The sequence below is a fragment of the Nematostella vectensis genome, chromosome 4 (assembly GCF_932526225.1).
Source record: "Nematostella vectensis chromosome 4, jaNemVect1.1, whole genome shotgun sequence".
NCBI classification, from domain to species: Eukaryota; Metazoa; Cnidaria; class Anthozoa; order Actiniaria; family Edwardsiidae; genus Nematostella; species Nematostella vectensis.
This window is the reverse complement of record NC_064037.1, coordinates 12,749,020-12,773,345: the sequence shown is the minus strand read 5'-3', so window position 1 is coordinate 12,773,345 and position 24,326 is coordinate 12,749,020. Positions and strand designations below refer to the sequence as shown.

General features: G+C 39.1%; 1 protein-coding gene and 1 long non-coding RNA gene across 5 annotated transcripts; one reads left to right on the top strand and one right to left on the bottom strand.

Annotated features, from left to right (window-relative positions):
- Window positions 1-5,345: 5,345 nt before the first annotated feature.
- LOC5508855 (regulator of G-protein signaling 19) lies at window positions 5,346-23,966 on the bottom strand. 4 transcript variants are annotated; one of them, XM_032377704.2, is made up of 7 exons: window positions 23,833-23,956; window positions 21,846-21,917; window positions 16,460-16,617; window positions 10,267-10,323; window positions 8,914-8,975; window positions 8,063-8,229; window positions 5,346-7,561 (listed from the first exon to the last, which is right to left on the bottom strand). In XM_032377704.2, exons 1-7 carry the CDS (start codon window positions 23,833-23,835, stop codon window positions 7,385-7,387), a joined length of 696 nt encoding a protein of 231 aa, XP_032233595.2. In that variant the 5' UTR covers window positions 23,836-23,956; the 3' UTR covers window positions 5,346-7,384. The 4 variants fall into 4 exon arrangements, with proteins under 4 accessions (XP_032233595.2, XP_032233594.2, XP_032233597.1 ...); XM_032377703.2 differs by lacking the exon at window positions 23,833-23,956 and adding an exon at window positions 23,261-23,548; XM_032377706.2 differs by lacking the exon at window positions 21,846-21,917 and having other exon boundaries at window positions 23,833-23,966.
- LOC125561876 lies at window positions 12,208-15,324 on the top strand. Its single transcript, XR_007307578.1, has 2 exons — window positions 12,208-14,881; window positions 14,915-15,324. It is a non-coding gene; the product is annotated as an uncharacterized LOC125561876 (long non-coding RNA).
- Window positions 23,967-24,326: the final 360 nt, after the last annotated feature.

The window sequence follows — 24,326 nt, the reverse complement described above, 5'->3', positions numbered from 1 at the left end:
ATGGCGGTTCCGTTGAATCGGGAAAACCATGTTGAACGCCGCTTTTTAACTCTCTGCTAGCAGTGATTTCTTCTTATCTGTTTAAGCAGGGATTTCACCGACTCAGTGCGTCATATATACCCTATTTGTGTTGTTTCTCATCGGCAACAGACCTCATTTGCAGGGTTATTTTTACGACTTCACCGAATCGTACTGTAATGAACGCGGAAGGGTAAGCCACTGCTAGCAGGCTATAACATTGATCACCAATTATCTAGTTGTACGTTTCATCAAGTCATACAAATGCACAAAATTTCCCTGGATTTATCTTGCTTTCGCACTCGGAATAAAGTCACTCCAAGAAAAATTTTAGCTGGGATATTGAAACTAAAAGGAATCTTATACAGAATGGCAGCGAGTCTCATTAAAAAAAAATGAAGCTAAATCGTATACAGATTGGCCGCGAGTCACTGTTTATTGTATGCAATTTAAAGACACTACATGAAAGTACTGACTGTCCCTCCCGAAATTAGTGAAACCTATTAGGGAGTAAATAGTTCTAGTTCTAAGTTCCTGGAATAAATAGATTTGCTATGATCAGTAAATCTCAGGGATGGCAGTCATTATTCATTGCTGCATTACTTTGCTATTACTCGTTGTAAAAAAAATCCTTACCACAAATGCTCACATTATGGCTTTTTTTATAAATGGATTCTAGAGGGGGCACTTGTTTGAGGGGCTATGTAATGTACTTATTCAATGAGGGGTGTATGTATACCTCAGTGTCAGAACCATCCCCAAAGGACTTCATTGCATCCAGCTCTGTTTTCATCATCATTCATTTTATTAAAAAAAGGAAGTTTTGTGACACAAATCGTGCTTAATACACAGGTTCTAACACCAAGTTATTGAGGGTGTATTTCATTGTGTGTGCAGACAAATGGAAAAAGGCATAAAGTGTAAACAAGGGTGAGGAAAAGGCATGGTAAGGGCAAAGGGTATGTCTAATTGGGGGTGCTCAAAATTAATGACATATTTCTTATTAGTAACTGTACTGCGAAACTCCCGCCCTGTCTTAAGAAAGTTACACACCCTATTTTGACTTGGACTGTAACTCAGATTTTGTTGTTTATCTAATTACTTGCTCTATGTGTAGCAAGCAATACGTAGGGTCTACTATCAATAGTTTTAGGAAGCGTTTTAATAATCATAAAAGTAGGTTAAATAAGCACCCTAGTTTACAGGTTAGTGAAAGAGTTAAGGATGACCTTATCTATCAACATTTTCATTGCGACAATCATTTAGGTCTTAATAATGTTATGGTACAACTTATAGATAAGTGTAACTCTGAGGCTCAGCTTAGGGAAAGGGAAGGCCAGTGGGCTTATCGGCTTAAGTCTATCTACCCGCGGGGTCTTAATAGTGATGACTTTTTTTGTAGTAGGAACCCACGTAGAGATGTGTAAATTCTTTTTATCCATAGCGCGCGCTATTCTAGAAAATGCGCGTTTTTGTCAGTTGTAATGTTTTTGGGTCTCGCGCCACTATTCTGATGTAAATAAGCTTGTAACGATTCACCTTCTTCAGTCTGCCCTGAAGAAGTCTTATTAAAGACGAAAATTTGGCAGAGTCGATTTCCAGTTTTTGGTGTATGGTATATTTTATGTATAGAACTCAGGTTTGGGTATTTTTTATTTTTTTTTTTTTGGGGGGGGGGGGCTAATTTGACAAAAAGTCCTTATCGCAAATGCTTATTTTAGCATATTATGCCCTTCTTTTTACCCCTCTTGTACCAGGTTTGATTACTAGGCCTTGGAGATTCTAGGAGTATGATTGTGCAGTCATAGATATCATACTGTATGGAAAATAAATATTTATATTTGGTGATACTTCAGGAGCATTTTTTATCTCAGTGCCTATTGCACAGAGTTTGTTTGTTGTCTTTTTTATAAAAATGGAATAAAATTGATTTTATTTAATAAGCAAATCTGAGAGTTGAAGCTCCCTTATAGCAAGATTTTGTATGCTTGGGCTATAGAATTTAGGTTTGGTTATTTATTTGGGAGGTAAGTTTCTATGCTTGGTATATTTTATGTATATAGAACTCAGGTTTGGGTATTTTTGAGGATGATTAGGGGGGGGGGGCTAATTCATCAAAAAGTTCTTATCACAAATGCTTATTTTAACATATTATGCCCCTCTAGCATTAGATTTTAGAGGGGGCACTGGTTTGAGTGGATATGTAATGCGCTTACTCAATGAGGGCTATTTTATGGTGTGTGCAGACAAATAGGAAAAGGCATAGAGTGTAAAATTAAAGGTTGAGAAATGCATGGTAAGGGGAGTGAGGTTGTGATGACTGAGGGCATGTCACATGTGGTGTGCTCACACAAGGTGCGAAGACAAGGAAGTAAAATTGTACCAGGTTTTATGACTAGGGCCTTGGAGGTGAGGAGGATAGAGTTTTTTTTTATAAAAGAGAATAAAAAGAAATTAAATTTGATAAGCAAATTTTCCTTCTAAAACTTTTTTACGGGACTGGCAAGTTTCAAGCTTTTGTATGTTTTAAGAATAGAACTCAGATTTGGGTTACTTTTTTTTTGGGGGGGGAAGAGGGGGGGCTATCTATTCTTGGTGGAGTTTTGGGTATAGAGTTCAGATGCAGGTATATTCTTAGGGGTGGCACGGTTCCATTCTTTTGGGGGCATAAAATGTTCGTATCTGTCGGAACCAACAGTCATGTTTACAGCTAGAGTGCCCCCCCCCCCCCCATGTTGTTGTGGTGGTCGCAGGGCAAGACATTTAGCTAAAGAATGATAAGAAGCGAACCCCCGAGAGACAAGGGTAGGGTAAAATGCTTTTCGGCTAAATGTTGACACAAATTTTCATACCTATTCTTCGGCGATTTTTCCCTGTTGTATAGACGTTGGGCCTTGACTCGCACTTTCGTCCTCACAATTCAACCTCCGCTCTTCTCAACTTTCACCATACCCTGTGGGCACTCGTTTCGGCTTGTGGTGAAAATTGTTTTAGTATGCCATGATCCTCATTTATCCTAGTTTAGTCCTGTCAAGGTCCTAAGCCGTAGAATTTGGTCCATCACACTCATATTTCTCTTTTTCTAAACGTAAACATTACGAAAAGAGTTCGGTTTTACGGCAGTCTCCAATAAAAGCGCTCAATTTGAAAAGGTTTCCCAAACGATATTTTACTTTCGAGCACAGGAACTCATTAATCAAATATCAAACTTGGTATAGAGCAGGATATTTTGCTGTTTTGGTCGATTTTTGCGATGCGACGTCTCGCTAACAAAACAAATTCAAGTTTCAAACTCCGCGCGGCCATTTTGAATATTTGCATAATAAGTAGGTAAATCGATATAACCAAAAATAGTAATGTACGGCACTGTTCAAACTCTTAACGAAGCGCCGCGTTGTTACTCGTTGATTCTGAGTTATAAGTTATAAGAAGTCAATAAAATATATAAAGAAGTTAATCGTAAGCTAAAAACTGTCTTCAACCCTTTCTTTACTTGCATTAAGTTTGGCGATTCGGCAAGTTTTGTTGAGTTCATTCGAGGGACGGGGTTCTCGGCAAAAATGTTGTTTTCGGTTCGAACACGGGTTACGTTACTTGGTTACGCTTTTCTTTGATTACGATCTGCTTATAGGCATTGAGCAAGGAGATCTTTTTGTTGAAGGTTAGCGAAAAAAATAGCATTCGTTTGGTTCTGTATTCCTGTTCTATTATGAGATTTCGGTTAATGAAAGTTTTCTGTAGTTTTCTGTAAAAAAAAACTACGTAATCTCGGTTTTGTTGTGAGCGAGCTGTTATTCATCCGAGTATTAAATGTTGTGTTGAGTTACGTTATTCTGAGATGTGGTCTCACTACTGTACACTTCGATTACTAGCCACATAATAAACTGCATAACAAAGGAAAATTCCACGCAGTGAATGGACTGCACTTACTGGTTTTCCACGCAGTAAAAGTGTGTGTATCGAACGCCAAATCCACGCTGGGGAATGTTAAAATACTTTCAGTCTGTACTGTAGGTGATGGGCGTAGTGCTCGTCATGTACACACTAGGTGATGTACGTAGTGCTTGTCGTGTACACACTAGATGATGTGCGCAGTGCTTGTCGTGTACACACTAGGTGATGTGCGCAGTGCTCGTCATGTACACACTAGGTGATGTGCGTAGTGCTCGTCATGTACACACTAGGTGATGTGCGCAGTGCTCGTCATGTACACACTAGGTGATGTGCGCAGTGTTAGTCATGTACACACTAGGTGATGTGCGCAGTGTTAGTCATGTCCACACTAGGTGATGTGCGCAGTGCTCGTCATGTACACACTAGGTGATGTGCACAGTGTTAGTCATGTACACACTAGGTGATGTGCGCAGTGTTAGTCATGTACACACTAGGTGATGTGCGCAGTGCTTGTCGTGTACACACTAGGTGATGTGCTCAGTGCTTGTCGTGTACACACTAGGTGATGTGCGCAGTGCTCGTCATGTACACACTAGGTGATGTGCACAATGCTCGTCATGTAGGTAAATCGATATAACCAAAAATAGTAATGTACGGCACTGGCGACACGCGAGCGAAATCCCATTGCTGACGATTGTTGGTTTGTTTTACCTGCTGCATTGCGAAGTTAAAATCATTTTTATACATTAATTTTAAGCAAATAGAAAGGGATGGGATATGTTATTCAGTAAATATGTTTTTATTTATAATCAAATGAAAAAAACTCGTACCAGACGACAGAATTTTTGAGTGATACGAACTATGCCCGATGCTACAAGACTACTCCCACTAGGTGCAAACAGAAAATACCATATAAATCAATAAATTTTGAAAATGTGTAGTCTTTTCTGTGCATATTATATGCATAAGTAAATTTGTAGTCGTCTTAGAAAAAATCATGAACATTGGGCCCTCTGCAAAAAAGATGGAGCAATTTTAATATGAAGTGATACTGAACTGGTCACCGTACTGTACTTAAATATTAGATGAAACTATACAATGAAAACTGATGCTAAACCACTTTCAACTTCCATTTGTTTTTAGATTCAGTTCTGAAATCCTGTCGGTCCATGTCCATACATGCCCATACAAACGTGTTGGAAAAACTTTGATTGCATTTGACTTGAATGTAGGACGTGCGAACTCGCATGAATTTCGCGCCAAACACTCTGAACCCATCACCAAAAATACCACCAAGACCAGGCCGATGAATTTCCCGCCAAACACTCTGAACATATGACCCCCAATAAGGCAGAGAAAAGTGAAGGAAATATTTTGGGCGTAGTTTTTGTTTTATAGCGTAGCATATAAAATTTCTTAATTAAATAAGAAAATTTATAACGAAACTTGATATATTGAAAACACAGAGGTATAAATCAATTATATGATTATGATGTTACAGTTTTTTTTTTTCAGAACAGATAGTGGTTCTAATGTCTTTTATGAATTATAAACGTGAATGTTTCACGTGTACCCACTAGTATATAACTATATCTAAGTATTTCTTTCAAAGATGCGTTGTCAGCCACACCATTGTTATCCTTTTGACTTAAAATATTGGAAAGTTTTTCGACTTCATTTGCGAATTTCCATCGAGAACATCGCCAAAGCTTCCTAAAACTAGTCGATGGAAACTAATGCTTTATCACACTTGGTATTTTGCCAGGAGGACACAACGACGGCTAACAAAGAATCTCTAATCAGTGTCTCAGCACTTAATGGAAGTCCAGCGGTTTTTGCGGCCGAATCTAAACGTAACTACCGCATTTTTCTTCTAGGTCAAAGAAAGATAGCGCTGGGTCCTTTTGCGGGAGCTAGTGGGAGCTCAACATAAATACTCTAATAATTTTCCTTGATAAATAAGTATACTTAGTAATCACTATAACTGACTTACATATAGTATTTTACTCTCATGGCTGTTAAAACGCAACCTGATTCTGTATATGAAAGCAAATGTATATTGCTATAACAACAAACCCATTTATTATTATACGCGTTTGTAATGACATATTTCTACTGAAATAGAGTGGTGTTTAAGAGTAATAGTCAAGCCACAACAAAGACATTACAGTGTATTGAAAAGACAAAGACATTACAGTGTACTTAATAAACTACGGATTTTTGAAAACCACTCTATAAGAAACATAATAGTGCTGACAATTTCAAAATTCATCAAATATTTTAAACTAGACTTTGATTATTTGGAATGAGTATATTAAACTTGGGAACCTCGCAAGAACAAGCGATTTGATTGGTTCAGAAACTCGGGATCAAATGCAATTTACACCTATTGCAATTATCCTCAATGGAAATTGTATAATAATTATTTATTATATCGAAATTATCAACATTTAACTTCTTGTTTTCTAATTGAGATGTTTGCAGACAAAGGGAATGTTTGTCAGAGCGATAAGAACGTTGCACTGTCAAAGAACCCGATAGATAATACTTCTGCTACTGTACAAAATAATATAGTTACAATAATTGATTCATATTTGAAATAGGCGGAGACCCAGACATCTAAGCGCCTGTTCACTAGAGCTCTAAAGAAGAAAAACACATTCACACCATCATCCAAAGTTACCTCTTTTACCAAGAGGTAACTTCAGTTACGAAAAAATGTTCTCTGGACTAGTTTGTTCGGAACTGTACACGCAAGTATCACGTATCAAGCAAGTCGACTTGTCTGGATTTGCGCCTTTATGTATATTAATATAAATAATCAAAACTCTATAAGAAATCATACAGGGACTACAACTAGTAATAGAAAAGCGCTGGCGCCTGGAGGATGATACCACCAACACGCTCAATTGAATTGGTACAAAAGCAGAGACATATGGACTTTGATTCATTAAAAATAAGCAGCAAAAATAGCAGAGCAATCTCGTACCCAGTCGCTAACAATCACTCGCCGTGCGCAAAGCTTTCAAACAAAGTGTACAATGACTTTATCGCGAATTGCAATCACGCAATATGCGCAAAGGCTTAATCACCCAATGGCGCACAGTAATTGAGTCATCAAAATCCGTAAAATACCCATAGTGCGCAATATCGCAATCATAAAAGGCTCTAATCACTCCGTGGATCAATATAATAAATGGCGCGCAAAAACACTCCTTGTAACGCTTTACTTGCCGGCGTCGCGTCCGACGACAGCATTACATTCTTTATCACGTCTTTTGAGAGCGTGCCGCAGGCAAAAAGTCAGCGTGCGCGTTCAATCAAACGTGCGCGAGGTGGCGTCCTTTTGCCAGCGTCGTGGATCGTGGATACAAATCACCCTAACACTCATGCCTTGCGACCCCTCTGACCGTTAGCGCCTGGATACGAGACTAATTGCAAATAAAGTAGCTGTCCCTGCGTGAGTGCGGCGTCAATTGTTAAGACACTCCTGCTGCAGAGTCTTGAATGTGGAGGAGGAGAGGAAGCGGGGGTAACAGTCCTGGTACATGACGTAATACACGTGCTGCTGTGCCTTGCTGAAGGTTTCTTTCGTCGGTTGGGATATCTCGTCGTCTATGACCTGACGCGTCTTGTGGTCGATGCTCACCTGTGAGCGTCAAGGTTAAGCTGGATTAAAGGATTGAGTATTCCAAGAGCCGGCTAGCAGGCTAAGAAATTCAAGAACTCCAGGATTCCAAGAATCCTCAATCACAGAGGTGTAGAGACATGTAGGGAGACGTGCGATAAGGCATGAGAGATGATTTGTCGTTTTATTCAACGGTTACGAAGTTTATATTACGTAGTGTTGGTTTGCGAAGCCAAGGCCATTACAATGGGTGGGGCCGTGGGGGCACGCCCTCCCTCCCCCCAATGTTTTCAGAAACAATAAGGAAATGACCAGAAGGGGTGTGACTGTGCCTCCCCATTAGTGGCATTATCTTAAAGGATCGAATAGTAAAAAAAATATTTTGGCCACAGAAAATGGTTCTATAGCGACCCTTGTTGTTATAGATAGTCTCTATCAGGGACTTTGTCAAGCAAGCTTCTTAGCTACAACTAAAACCGATGAGACAAAAATTTTAGCGTGCCCCTTTCAGCGTGGACTGACCTCTTTTGGCGATTCTGTAGAAACATAGTCGTTATATATTGTTTGCGCGAGGTTCTTTACACTCGCAGGTTCAGTCTCTTTCTTCAGTCGCTCCACGGCAAGCCAAAACAGCAGGTTCTCCTCGGAGTATTCGCTCTTGAGAAACTCGTGAAATACTCGTATCCCGTCTGTGGAATTCAGAAATTCATATGGTTATATGTCTATTGAGCAGGCGCGTACATAGAGGAGTGTGCAGGGTACGCTTCCACGAGTACATATCAATACGAAGGGCACTACACGCGGGGAATATGCTTGATATGAACGCCTCGACTAAGAGGAAAAATTGAATAAGGCGCTCATTCGAGCGATTAGTACTTTAATGCGACTTGCTACTGTGGTCTTAGAATCGTTGACTGACAACGACTTCGAAAGCTTGGAAGTTTTTGCTGGTTTCTGAAGCTCCTATTGGTCACGGTAGTGCGTTTTGGACTACAAGGGCCCAAGGATGTAGAGCTTGGGCAGCTCAGTCCCAGGCCTCCGGTCTGGTTTCCCGTGGATCGTAAGAGTTGTGACGACTACGTCCTTGCGGTTTATCTACGAACACAGGAATCCCAGCATGGATGACAGTGGCTAGACTGAACACAGGAAACTCGGTAAGAACCCAGGGATTAGGCCAAGCACACGAAACCTAGTCAGTTCGACAGAAACTAGTCTAAAGCCTGGAAAAACAACGTTTCAGAGACAAGGAATGTGAAGAAATAGAGAGGTGAAAAAAAAAAAATATTGCCTTATTGCCCTACCCCTATTTTTTTTTATGCGACGCTCTCCTAAATCTACCCCCCCCCCCCCCCTCACCGATAGTGTTTACTTACTTTTCGAGCTCAATAACCTCTCAAACGATCTTCCCCATTCATTAATCTCCTCACTGCTAGGCCTGTAAATTCACAAACAGGGTACAGTTATTAGTAAGTGATTATCAGCAAATCTTCTAATGTACTTAGGTATAAATTGTTAGCAAGCATTATTTTAGTGATGGTGTTCAAAGCGCCTATACCAAACTCCCGTTCCCGAAGTTTGTTTATCGAACACCATAAAACAAAAAAATAAATATATTTTGTAACGATATTATGATGTTTAGGACATTTTTGTAAGCTTATATTCCTTTTTTTTTTTTTTTTTTTTTGCAGCGTACACCACAAAATCTAAATATATTTGTAACGATCATTATGATGTTTAGGGCATTTTTGTATACCAGGCTGGTATAGCATTAGATTTGTTGAGATTAATCTGACAGGAAATGAGATATCATCATCCTCGGGCCCCCCAGAGCGTCGAGGCCGGCGGAAGGGGATGGGGGAGGGGACGAGAGAGAAGATAAAGGAGCAATAGGGGCGAGATTCTTCCTCCTTTCTCTCCCCCCCTCCCCCCCCCCTCCCCCCTTCGCCATCTAGTTCTCGCGCCTCGTAACGCAGACTTCGACGCTCTGGGTTCCCGAGGATTCTATGTCCTCTCAATACGTCTAAATATATCGCTCAGAGAGCTTCGACTGTAGCTTATAATACAATAATAACTTGGGCCAGAAGCAGTTTTCAAAATGAAGAAATTCCAATGTTTACAAAAACATCGCTTAGATAATGATAATGACTTCTGGTGGGAATTGGAAGAATCAACGTAAACATTATCACAGGTGTAAAATTTACTAATCTGCTGGGCACTTATGCGCCTTTTTTTGCTCTTCGTTAATGCCAGGGTCTAAACTACACCTTTTGTTGCTGATATAAGATAAAATGCAAAGCATGGGTAGCCTGTGGTAGAAATCAATAGCAAATTATGCGTATGTTATGAAACAAGCCAATATCTTTAAGTACAAAACTAATACACAACTTCCAAGGCTTTTTTACCCTCTTTTATTGTTAAAGCACTTTGTAGACAAATTAACAGTCGTTTTCGTTTACAAGTTAAAAGACTAGACGCGCGCTTCCTTGAATCCTGCCTAATGAGATAGGAGAGCGGCCTAAATGGATTATTCCACTGATATAGTCCTCATGATCGCCTTATGCTAACTTATGCTAATGACGATCAACTAACTGCTTGATGTTTTACATCAAGCAGTTTTTTTTCAGTACTATACACCTAGCAATATTTTTAAAATACACAATGCCTTGTGGATTGTAGATAAAATAGGGAGCGAAAAGCGGGAAATTGTGATGTTCTTGTATTCCTACCTTGGGTTATATCGACTTGCTGGCTCCATATTTGCCACACGACTTCTACTTCCAGGCCTGGAACGAAAACAGCTAGAGTCAAATACCGGCGATGATTGGTACAAAGCGCGCAAGATGTGTTTACAGCAAACCAAAGTTTAACCGAAATCGGCGCTCGGAGGTGTGAGAAGATTAATGTTGAATGCCAATATTTGGGCTCTTGTTATTGTTATTATTACATAGTATCTTACAACATGGTAGCAGTTTGCGTTTAGCTGAGTGACCGTCTCAATGTTGCTCCTATCCAGTGCATCCAGATCATAGATAACGGTTTGTATTTTGATGAACATTAACTAATACATGGTAGTTTTTTCCGGGTTATTGAATGTGTCACTCATTTAAGTTTTTTTCCTGTGACACAATAGATCCGCCCATAAAAAGGGATATCATTAATTTGCATAAGACTAATAAATCTATCAAAAGCAAATCATACGTGGTAGGGGCTCTTTAAAAAAAGGTATTAAATAAAAGCATTTGAAATGAATAAAAGGAATCCCGTGGTGACAGTTGTTGTTAGCATTTGTGTGAGACAGTAGAAGAGTAATAACACAAGACAAGAGACACGAGCATAAAGAAAGCCCAGTCTTCTTGGAATTTTTTAGCCGCTCGTTTTTCAATAAAAACAACGGGTCACGTTTTGCCACTGAAAAAATACAGATGCCGTTAATTACTTAAAGTTGCACATAAAACACATGGATTCACAAGTCTATTAAATCAATACGTCACTGTAAGCGGCATCAAAAAGCATTTGGCCCGAAACTCGTAAAGTGATTAAGGGTTACCTAACAACACATATAAAATAGACGTGAATGTGGATTGATTTATATGAAATAGCGGTTTTCTGCGCGTGGTAAATGGTCACCAAGCGACTTCTATCTGTGGATGAGCCCTCGGGGAGAAAGAGTAAAAGAGATCTCATCATGAAAGCGTATCTATTCGAATCGACCGTGATAACAATTCACAAACTTTTTACGTGCGATAACCACAGATAGCCGCCATCAAAAGTAGACTAATCGCGCCATGACTACAGCGGCGGTGAATATTAATAGCACGTGAATGATAAACACAGAGAGCAGTACGTTTATTTCGCGGGAGATCTCTTATGATCTTTCGAAGGTGGTTTCTAGCCATAATGGTTTCTAGCCATGGTGGTTTCTAGCCTTAATCCACGCCTGCATTGCAGGCGTTTACCCGGTGTTTTTATAGCGAAAAACCGGCCTCGATGGATTCATACCCGACATCTTGGATTTTCAGCAAAAAATGAAGAACGTTTTTCATTTTCCTCAAAATCCAAGATGGCGGCTATAAAAATAGTTTTAGTCCTGGCGCGTTTTTACGAGTGGTTACAGGGGGCACGCTTACCCCCTGGAACCCTACAAAGCTTTGGTTCACACCAGGACGCAAGTGCAACGCACGGAATTTTCTGATTCTCACTGGAACACAATCGCCATAGAAAGCAACTGATGATTTCGTGCGCCTGTATTTGACCGATTCTCACTGTTTGGAAGTTTTGTTTTCGCTTGGGTCTTGAGTTTGCATCTCAGTCAGATCCAATTTTAAAGGGTTCGCCAAATCGTAGACATATTGTACTGTTTTTTTTTCTTATGTCATTCAAATTTATGAAGCTTCATGCCTCGTAAATTAAAAAGATCAAGATATAGAGAAAAGCTGCTCATTTTGGCGTGAACTCACTCACTTTCTCGGGGGTCTGATCACTCGCTACATTCACTCATTAGTTCGCTTGCTAACAATAAATATTAACGTATTCAGCTCATTTTCACTTTGAAGGGAAACTTCAGAATCCCCGCCAAAATTGTTATACAAAAAAAACTGACACCGTCATTTTTTTTTTTTTTTTTTTTTTTTTTTTAATACAATAAAATAAGCTGATGTGGCGGGGTATGAAAAAAGAATGATGAATGGAGTTGCTGGCTGAGGTTGAAATTCAACCGCGGTCTCGATGACTGTGTCGAATGATCAAACAGTTTTTTTTTCATTATTATTGGCAAGTCTATCATATTTGTAAACTGCCTAAAGGAACTATTAATTCTTGGCTGTTATTAGCACTTCGCAGCATGGCACTAACTCATCAATGAATTTAAGGAAATAGCTCGGTTCAACATGTTAACACGCCAACGGCGATATTGCCATGAGTTTAGAAATTTTGGCCCTGTTTTCATTGGAAAATACCGATTGCTAATTAATGATTAACGTCAATTAAAATAGATTGAGCCAGTCTCGTGGATTTATTTTCTAAATCTGTGTAAGCACACACCGCTGTAGTTTTCAATAGTAATGTCGTAGTTACTTAATAGACGGTGTTCACACATTAACTCCTTTATCGCCCTAGCTTCACACATTAACTCCTTTATCGCCATAGCTATTCTACTGACAAACATGTTTTCGTTGAGCGACCACTTGTTTTGCCGTCAGGCGAGAATGGTCTCTGGGTTTATAGATTGATATGAGATATGTGCATTTCTCGCTTTTTAAAAGTATGCAAAATGATACGCTACATGTGTTTTTATCTAGCAACCTTAGGGAATTATATGATCGTAAATTCAGAGGGAAATAGACCTTTCAACATTTCTGACCAAATGAAATGGCTTTTGATTGATTACAATTTTATATCATTGTGAAAAGGCTTTTCAGAGGGGAAATAAGAATTTTAGATATAATTTCTTGTTTTTTTTTTTCTATTTGTTGCACAAGTTTTATTGGGGTTTTTATTTTATTTTTTTAGCAGTGTTCGATACTCTGGCCCGAGGAAATTTGAAATCCAACATCGGCAAAAGGCAAAGATAAACACGTCACTTATCACAGACCCAAAGAAGCCGAAACCTTGGTGCGAAAGCTAAATATTTTAATTAAAAAAAAACACGGTGTCTTGAAATCAATCACTTAGAAACATACCTTTAAATAGGCCCTAGTGAAGAGAATGAGTAGCTATACGGCGAAGCTATGAGAGGTCCCTTAAATACGAACTTAAAAATCAACTTAAGGACTCCACGAGGCTCACACGACGTTTTCTAGAGGAAAACTGTTTTCTAGAGGAGTCTGTGGCATTTCCCCACTATAGCCCGGAAAGAGCCATGTCTCCTGGTCTGGCTTCCGCAACGCTTCACGCCGCGAGAAAAATGCCTTTTGAACTCAAACCGAATGGGATTTATTCATTCGAAACGGTTCATGCAAATTACGAGAGAGCAAAGTTGAATTTGACAGTCACGTGACACATTCGGTAGGGCCATGAAAATCGATCTGATTTAGCAGGTTCTTTTGGGAAAAAAATAACAGTCGAGATCAGAAATGTGGCTTACAAAATATTGAAAGATATCCAGTTTGGCGTGGTGATGTTTTAGCGATCTTGTTGTCTTTTCTTGCTGTCGATATCCTTGAAACGCATGGATAGCAATGCAAAATAATAATAAAAATCTAGACTCAACAATAGAGACAAAGACTTACACACAAATCATCCTTCACGAGAAGCGTTGAAGATACCAGTCTCGAGTTAGTCCCAAAGACAGCACAATTCCGCTTCAAAACCTGTCTCTACTCTATCATCAGATGGACCATATCTTTGATATTCAAATTCTCGATTCCTCGTCACCACTTATGGTTCCTTTAAAAAGCATTGAATAAATAAACAGAGATGCGGTTAAGATGCGAACAAGACGCGACAATTATTCACTCGGACGCAACTATAACCGCATCGAAGCGCGCTCCATATGGTTTCTCACTTCTGTAATGTTTAAGCAGCTATAATAGCCGCGTCCAAAAACATACAAACGCATATATTACATAGACGCAGAATGGCTGCTTTGTTATTTAGAAAAGTACGTCACAACTGACAAACTTCCGGCGGTAATACATGCCAGTTGATATACGTTCGCATTTCCGTAATTGGGTACTTTTTCGTTTTATTAGTTGTAACAAGATATTTTTAAAGGAATTCATGCCAAGGTAAATAAAAACCCGCTATCTCCTTGTTATTAGTTCCGTAAAGCTAGGGTGATCTTCTGCAACAAAAGTGCATTTATCAAGCTCCTTCACACAAGAGAAACACCCCTTATCAAGATTTCATAATGACCGAGAAGACATTGTCGTCGCCGCTTGACCACGTGCGGTAACACCAATAGTTAATCTAATATGTCCTGCATAAAATGGATTTTTTTCTTCATGTTTTTGTGGTTTTTCACCGCTGTCAGTCCAGGGGCGGAACTAGTCCCGACAGTGATCTGGTGTTTGTCTCACACTATTGTTTTGACAATCTGACAAAAGTATATCAAGCTTTCCCGATTTAAATTAAAAGCTTCGATGAGCCAAAGTCTGAGTTTTTAAGGGCTTCAGTTTCCAAAAGCTAGTTCATGCATGTCTTGTTTAAGAATAATAACAACCGGCGATATAACCAAACGAGAGCGCTTATTTCTCTGTGAAAGTTATCATTGTATCATTTCTCGGGAGAGAATCTCGTCCCCAGATCCCATGTACCTTTGTTAATGTGTGCCGCTGGCACAACGGTTCGTGGGGTCTGGGAACAAGATTCGAGGGGATCGAGAGCGATGCGCGCAGTGCGCATGTAACACTACATCAATAGTGGCAACTCCCTCAGGGTCTTCTGGGTAATTTTAACATGGCTTCAAGTTGACAAAGCTATATGCCATAATAGGTGGATTATAGTCGTCGGCGACTTATTGTTAAAAGTGAAGGATGCATCAGCGGCACCAGCATCAACGAAAACAACAACAACAATGGCAACAATCACATCTCGTCATTAGCAACAACAACAATAATAGAAACAGCAACAGTAACAACAATAACAAAAACAATGGCAAAGGGAACAATGACAAAAGCAACAATAACAATAGCATAATCGTTAGAGTGTAATACTAAACGTTTTCGCATAAAGCTTAGCTATAGAACATGTCATACATAAAACTATGCGTGTCATACATAAGACTCTGCGTTGGTGTTTGATTTTCCGTTGAAAGGCTGCAATTTTAAAATAAAAAGGCTGCTTTAGACCCCGCGGTCTTTCGTTTTTCAGCTCCCATCGTATGTCTTACAAGTGATTACACCGAAGCATCATGGGAAAAGGGTTTCACCCCCTCCCCAGTGATCACTCATCTCATCAGTGATGAGATGAGTGATCACTGGGGAGGGGGTGGATGAGATGAGTGATCACTGGGGAGGGGGTGAAACCCAGTCATTCATCTCATCAGTGATCACAGTTAGCATCATGGTATGGGTGTAACCCCACCCACCCCTCCCTATACATTTCACCAGTGATCAAGCTTTGCATGATGGTAAGGGTGTCACCCCACCCACCCCTCCCCCCTACATCTCAGCAGTGATCACAGTTATCATCATGGTAAGGGTGTCAACCCACCCACCCCTCCCCCTACATCTCAGCAGTGATCACAGTTATCATCATGGTAAGGGTGTCAACCCACCCACCCCTCCCCCTACATCTCAGCAGTGATCACAGCATTGGACAACCGGTGAAGTGAAGGACGATGAGAGAGTCGATACAAAGATACAAATGAATCGAATCGTAGAAATTGACCGTTTCCTTCTTATTATAAAACACAATAACGTTGTAGTTCTTCATCGAATTTCAAACAATCTTAATTTTATTTGGATTTCATCCTAGGTACATTCTCTGTATAAAGACCAAGTAAAAAGTATATATCAGTGCGGTACCAGATTTGGTTATATCGATCTAGCTACTTAATTATGCAAATATTCAAAATGGCGGGATAAAGTTTACAACCGAAATTTGTTTTGTTAGGGAGACCTCGCATTGTAGATTTTCCTAATCTATATGAAGTTTGATATTTGAATCATGAGTCCCTGTGTTCAAAGGTAACATTGTAGGTAACATTTCAAAGGTAACATTCAGTTCACAGCATTTCATCAGGGTAAGATTATGTTACCTCAACCCCCCCCCCTCCCCCTATAACTCACCAATGATCACAGCATTTCATCAGGGTAAGGGTGTTACCTCACCCCCTCCCCTATAACTCACATTTTATCAGGTTAAGGGTGTTTCCTCTCCCCCCCCCCCCCCCCCTCTATAACTCACCAGTGATCACAGCATTTCATCAGGGTGAGGGTGTTACCACACCACCCCCACCCCCCTCCCCCTATAACTCACCAGTGATCACAGCAACAGCAGCAGCACCACCGACAAAAGCAGGCTCGCTCTCGCCTCCGGACCAAGAACTGCGTATTGATGTCGGTGAATTCCTGAGAACTTTCTCGGTTTTCCTTGCCGCCCAGGTAGATGTCCAGATAGCTCTTTTTACTGTTGCTCTGTAAAAACATTCAGTTAGGGTTTTAGTATCAAATTGCTCCTTTGGTGTCATTACGAGAATACGTCATCACTATCAGGTCACTATAGGAAAGGGAAGGAAGCTGGGCTGACTTTAACCAGAATTGCAGAATTACTCTGGATTAACATTACACGGGGTCTTATTCGGACTGCTATATAAGGCGCACTGTGTTGCCGCGCAGTTTCCATGGATGAGAGAGTGTTAGTATGTTAATGCCCCTTTTGATTATGCGGCCAAGTAACGATACTGGAGATGGACTCTGCTTTCTTCGGTGATTATTTGACGTTGGTTAGCTAGGCTTTTTTGCGAGACGGGACCGCCATTTAACGAAGTCATCCGAGCCACGAGGGATACACAATCCGATGATACTAGTCCGATAAAATATATGATGTCACTGCTAAAAGACATCATCATCCGTCAGATGTCAATACTAGAAGACGTAACCATTAAGATGTCACTGCTATAATGGTGTCACTACTAGAAAACGTTATCACTATGCTGTCACAGCTAGAAGACGTCATCATTATAATGTCACTACGAGAAGACGTCATTATTATGATGTCACTACGAGAAGACGTCATCACTATGATTTCACAGCAAGAAGACGTTATCATTATGATGTCACTGCTAGACAGCTAGAAGACGTCATCATTATGATGTCACTACGAGAAGACGTCATTATTATGATGTCACTACGAGAAGACGTCATCACTATGATGTCACTACGAGAAGACGTCATCATTGTGATGTCACTGCTAGAAGACGTCACCACTATGATGTCACTACTAGAAGACGTCATCACTATGATTTCACAGCATGAAGACGTCATCATTATGATGTCACTACTATAAGACGTCATTATTATGATGTCACTACGAGAAGACGTCATCACTATGATTTCACAGCAAGAAGACGTTATCATTATTATGTCACTGCTAGACAGCTAGAAGACGTCATTATTATGATGTCACTACGAGAAGACGTCATTATTATGATGTAACTACGAGAAGACGTCATCACTATGATGTCACTACGAGAAGACGTCATCATTATGATGTCACTGCTAGAAGACGTCATCACTATGATGTCACTGCTAGAAGACGTCATCACTATGATTTCACAGCAAGAAGACGTCATCATTATGATGTCACTGCTAGAAGACGTCATCATTATGATGTCACTGCTAGAAGACGTCATCACTATGATGTCACTACTAGAAGACGTCATCACTATGATGTCACTTCAAGAAGACGTCATCACTATGATGTCACTTCAAGAAGACGATATCATTATGATGTCACTACTAGAAAACGTCATCATATATTCTCGCTACTAAAACGCATCATCACTATGTCACTACCGGGAAGGCTTCATCACTATGATGTCACTACTAGAAGACGTCATCACTATGATGTCGCAACTAGAAGATGTCATCACTATGATGTCGCTACTATATTGTCATCAAGACTAGAAGACGTCATTATTCATCATTATGATGAATTAGCTTACGTCATCATAACAATGTCACTACTATGGTGTTATCAGTGCGATGTAACTACGACAAGACGTCATCATTGTGTTTCACCACTATTGATGTCATCACTACGACAAGACGTCATCATTATGTTTCACTACTATTGATGTCATCAATACGACAAGACGTCATCATTATGTTACACCACTATTGATGTCATCAATACGAAAAGACGTCATCATTATGTTTCACTACTATTGATGTCATCACTACGACAAGACGTCATCATTATGATACACCACTATTGATGTCATCACTACGACAAGACGTCACCATTATGTTACATCACTATTGATGTCATCACTACGACAAGACGTCACCATTATGTTACACCACAATTGATGTCATCAATACGACAAGACGTCACCATTATGTTACACCACTATTGATGTCATCACTACGACAAGACGTCACCATTATGTTACATCACTATTGATGTCATCACTACGACAAGACGTCACCATTATGTTACATCACTATTGATGTCATCAATACGACAAGACGTCATCATTATGTTACATCACTATTGATGTCATCACTACGACAAGACGTCATCATTATGTTACACCACTATTTATGTCATCAATACGACAAGACGTCATCATTATGATACATCACTATTGATGTCATCAATACGACAAGACGTCATCATTATGTTACATCACTATTGATGTCATCAATACGACAAGACGTCATCATTATGTTACATCACTATTGATGTCATCAATACGACAAGACGTCATCATTATGTTACATCACTATTGATGTCATCACTACGACAAGACGTCACCATTATGTTACACCACTATTGATGTCATCAATACGACAAGACGTCATCATTATGTTACACCACAATTGATGTCATCAATACGACAAGACGTCATCATTATGTTACACCACTATTGATGTCATCAATACGACAAGACGTCATCATTATGTTACACCACTATTGATGTCATCAATACGACAAGACGTCACCATTATGTTACACCACAATTGATGTCATCACTACGACAAGACGTCATCATTATGTTACACCACTATTGATGTCATCAATACGACAAGACGTCATCATTATGTTTCACTACTATTGATGTCATCACTACGACAAGACGTCATCATTATGATACACCACTATTGATGTCATCACTACGACAAGACGTCACCATTATGTTACATCACTATTGATGTCATCACTACGACAAGACGTCACCATTATGTTACATCACTATTGATGTCATCAATATGACAAGACGTCATCATTATGTTACATCACTATTGATGTCATCACTACGACAAGACGTCATCATTATGTTACACCACTATTGATGTCATCAATACGACAAGACGTCATCATTATGATACATCACTATTGATGTCATCAATACGACAAGACGTCATCATTATGTTACATCACTATTGATGTCATCAATACGACAAGACGTCACCATTATGTTACACCACTATTGATGTCATCAATACGACAAGACGTCACCATTATGTTACACCACTATTGATGTCATCAATACGACAAGACGTCAGCATTATGTTACACCACAATTGATGTCATCAATACGACAAGACGTCATCATTATGTTACATCACTATTGATGTCATCAATACGACAAGACGTCATCATTATGTTACACCACTATTGATGTCATCAATACGACAAGACGTCATCATTATGTTACACCACTATTGATGTCATCAATACGACAAGACGTCATCATTATGTTACATCACTATTGATGTCATCAATACGACAAGACGTCACCATTATGTTACACCACAATTGATGTCATCACTACGACAAGACGTCATCATTATGTTACATCACTATTGATGTCATCAATACGACAAGACGTCATCATTATGTTACACCACTATTGATGTCATCACTACGACAAGACGTCATCATTATGTTACATCACTATTGATGTCATCAATACGACAAGACGTCATCATTATGTTACACCACTATTGATGTCATCAATACGAAAAGACGTCATCATTATGTTACACCACTATTGATGTCATCACTACGACAAGACGTCATCATTATGTTACATCACTATTGATGTCATCACTACGAAAAGACGTCAGCATTATGTTACACCACTATTGATGTCATCAATACGACAAGACGTCATCATTATGATACATCACTATTGATGTCATATCAAGAAAATTTAGCAAAAAAAATTGTCGTTTTTGACAAACACGGTCACTTCCATATAAGGAAACTAATATATTCCTTATTTGGAAAAAATGCATGATTCTGGTGCTACGTAAACTTTTTGAATTGTAATCAGAAGAGAAAACAGCGACTGTGTTCATCCTTGGTCAATGGAGAAGGTATCTGAAAAGAAACTAAGATTCCTCGGTACCAGTCCCTCAAAACGACAACGTTTTCTTCATATGCATCACTACGAAAAGACGTCATCATTATGTTTCACTACTATTGGTGTCATCAATACGAAAAGACGTCATCATTATGTTTCACTACTATTGGTGTCATCAATACGAAAAGACGTCACCATTATGTTACACTACTATTGATGTCATCACTACGACAAGACGTCATCATTATGTTTCACTACTATTGATGTCATCACTACGACAAGACGTCATCATTATGTTTCACTACTATTGATGTCATCAATACGAAAAGACGTCATCATTATGTTTCACTACTATTGGTGTCATCAATACGAACAGACGTCATCATTATGTTTCACTACTATTGGTGTCATCAATACGAAAAGACGTCACCATTATGTTTCACTACTATTGGTGTCATCAATACGAAAAGACGTCATCATTATGTTTCACTACTATTGGTGTCATCAATACGAAAAGACGTCATCATTATGTTTCACTACTATTGGTGTCATCAATACGAAAAGACGTCATCATTATGTTTCACTACTATTGGTGTCATCAATACGAAAAGACGTCACCATTATGTTACACTACTATTGATGTCATCACTACGACAAGACGTCATCATTATGTTTCACTACTATTGATGTCATCAATACGAAAAGACGTCATCATTATGTTTCACTACTATTGGTGTCATCAATACGAAAAGACTTCATCATTATGTTTCACTACTATTGGTGTCATCAATACGAAAAGACGTCATCATTATGTTTCACTACTATTGGTGTCATCAATACGAAAAGACGTCATCATTATGTTTCACTACTATTGGTGTCATCAATACGAAAAGACGTCATCATTATGTTTCACTACTATTGGTGTCATCAATACGAAAAGACGTATTGCTCTAGCAGCAATGTCATCAGTTTACCTCCGGTTGATTACGTAACAAACTCCGATGATTTTTAAAACGCGAAAAGTCTTTCAAAATTGTAAAAGCAAATTGTCTATTGGAAGTTTCTTTGAGGATGCGAATTGCAATTTAGAGCAGATGGCCTGTTAAATAGCGCGGATTGTTATAGATTCTTTTGTCTCTTGTCGATTGAGGTTTCCGTCGGCCCTCCGGAAGTAAACTGGAGACAATGCCGCTTTAAAGGATGTTGGGTGCTTGAATATAGCATTTTTTGTGACCATTAGGTGCTTAATAGGTGTACAACGGAACTCGTATTTGTATTTCAGGAATCATAGAACTTATTTTCCATAAGAACATATGCTTTACCATCTACCTCTTCCTCGTTGGGTTCAGAAAAATTGTAATACCAAGTAGAATCCTTTCTTCCACTTTCTTTATCTTCTGCCTGCAAAATTAAGACGATACGTACTCTAGATAAAGAGAATAACGTATGTGCTATGATTCAATATGGCATGATTCAATAACAAGCTGATATCCACGAAAACCTCTATAACCGATAAACAAGATATTAAGCGATATGACTATGGAGTGAACCAGATTGACATAAAGAAAATGATATGATTGTTTCTATGACAGAGACGCTGCCAGAACCTTATTACTTAAAAATATAAAGCTGGCATTAAGCGAGATGATTACTGCTAATATAGATCAGCATCGTTGTACGCGCGATTTTTCTTTTTAAAATAAGAGTTGATAATTTTTTTCGGATCTCGTGGTGAAATATTGAATGAATCATGAATGTTTTGTCACGTTGTGCACAAATAGTTGAATCATGAATGTCTCGTCACATTGGACACAAGTAGTTAACATTCTAGCTAATTTCAAATTCAAATTCTTGCGACATTCAGCGAAGGTTGCACCTGTTGTGCTGCTCCGCTTCCGCAAAAAAAAAGCTCTTTTGTTGTTGTAGAGTGAGTACAATTCAGAGGTTATCTTATAACTACGCTAGAATTGAGAAGGGAATTTCTATCGATGATAACGGCTACTATATGAGTAAGCTTTTCGTTTTGAGGCAAATACCGTGTCATATGTAAAACATACTTTTTAAACAAAACCGGTGCTTAAAATGTAGCTCTGTGTTTGCTGTCATAAAGCGAAACAGCTTTTTCAATTCTCCCTTGATATAATCCCTCAACTCAGCCCTTTTCAGATGTGGATTTATTTTTTCAATCGGTGACTTAAAAATTATGCTGCGTGTATAGCAAAAAATAAAAGAATCCATGGACAATTTTATTCTTAGAGGCAAATGGCCCATTGATGAGGATCATGCTATACACACTTTATCTTGCGACACACACTAAAAATAAACCGGAGGGAGAATATAGAGATAATACGAAAACAAAATGAAGTAACCTAGCTAAAGGTTTAGCTGCAAACGAGTTTCAACGATAAATGGGATCGATTAACAGTGACTCACTCGTAATAAATATTACTTTTTAGTGCAATGAAGTCGACTTTTTGTCCTATGAACATTAGAGAGTTTGAATAATTTATTTTTTCGAAATCTGTGGTGAAGACTGTTTCGAAATAAAACGCCATAAAACAATATAAGCCTGCTGATTCGACCGATAGGAGTTCTTTCGAAACCTTTCAAAACAGAACAAAACGAAGCATAACACTAAATACAGTAAAACAAAATAACAAGCTTCGTAGTCTCGCTCATCATATAAATTTATATAACATTGATATAAATTAAACATTATTTAATGTTCTGCGGATGAAGCTTACCTTATTGTTCCTACCGTTCATCCCCTTGCAGAATGTGCCCTAATCAACGGCCTCAGAGAGACCGCGCCGAATACTTCAGAACACTGTTCCGAGCATTAATTCTTCCTTGTCATTTTGTAGTTTTACTTCTCCCTTTAGCCTAATGCCTAATGGATCTCGAAATAAATTCTTATAATGGGAATTGTTCAATAGATGTTTCTCGAAAGACGAAGTCTACTATTATTTCGCTAGAGCGACTTAGCTCCCCAGGTGCCTATCTCACATCAGTATTATCACCAGAGCAACAGGCGAAAATGCGGCGTCGCTCCCATAATGCAATACGCGTTGAGATACTTGGAAATTCATGAGTTATATAAATATAATATTCGGCTTCTTGGGGATATTTTATTATTAAAATGGATAAATCATTTTAAATAAGAACAATAGGACGAGGCAGTTTATATCTGTTTAAGCACACCATGCAATTTGCTTTTATTGTTGGTATAATTTGCCGTGCTGTTTTTTTCCGGTCGCCTTATAAAATACCCACAGCTTCCATCACTCCCTATATACCCGATAACCCAGAAACTTACCATCACCAGTGGGAAAGACGAAAAAGCGCACTGCAATCACATCACGTCCCCGAAACCAGGCGGAAATAAAACATTTACTCATCAAGCTTACATAGCTCCTAGCACTCAAAGAGGGTCAAAAAGTCAATCGATTCTTTCCTAGAATAAGCAAAAACTCCCAAATTCTCATAAGGGATGCGCATAAGTCGATTTGATTGGCCAGGCGGTTTGACATCTGCAAGCTCGACAGCTGACAAAAATGATAATAGGAAAGTGACAAGACGTAATGTTTACCTTCTGGAGCTTGGATCCTGTATGTTAATAATCCTTTCCGGCTATCGTGTCAGCGTTAAAAGATTGTACGATGTCACTAATTTATACCGACAAGGCTTATCTGTGTATGCTTTCACTGTTGCGCGTATGCTCCATTCAGCTGGGAGTTGTGAGAAATGATGGGTATGGGGTGGCAAAACATGCCTTTTACCTTAAACCAATTGCGTGTCAGCCTCACTCCT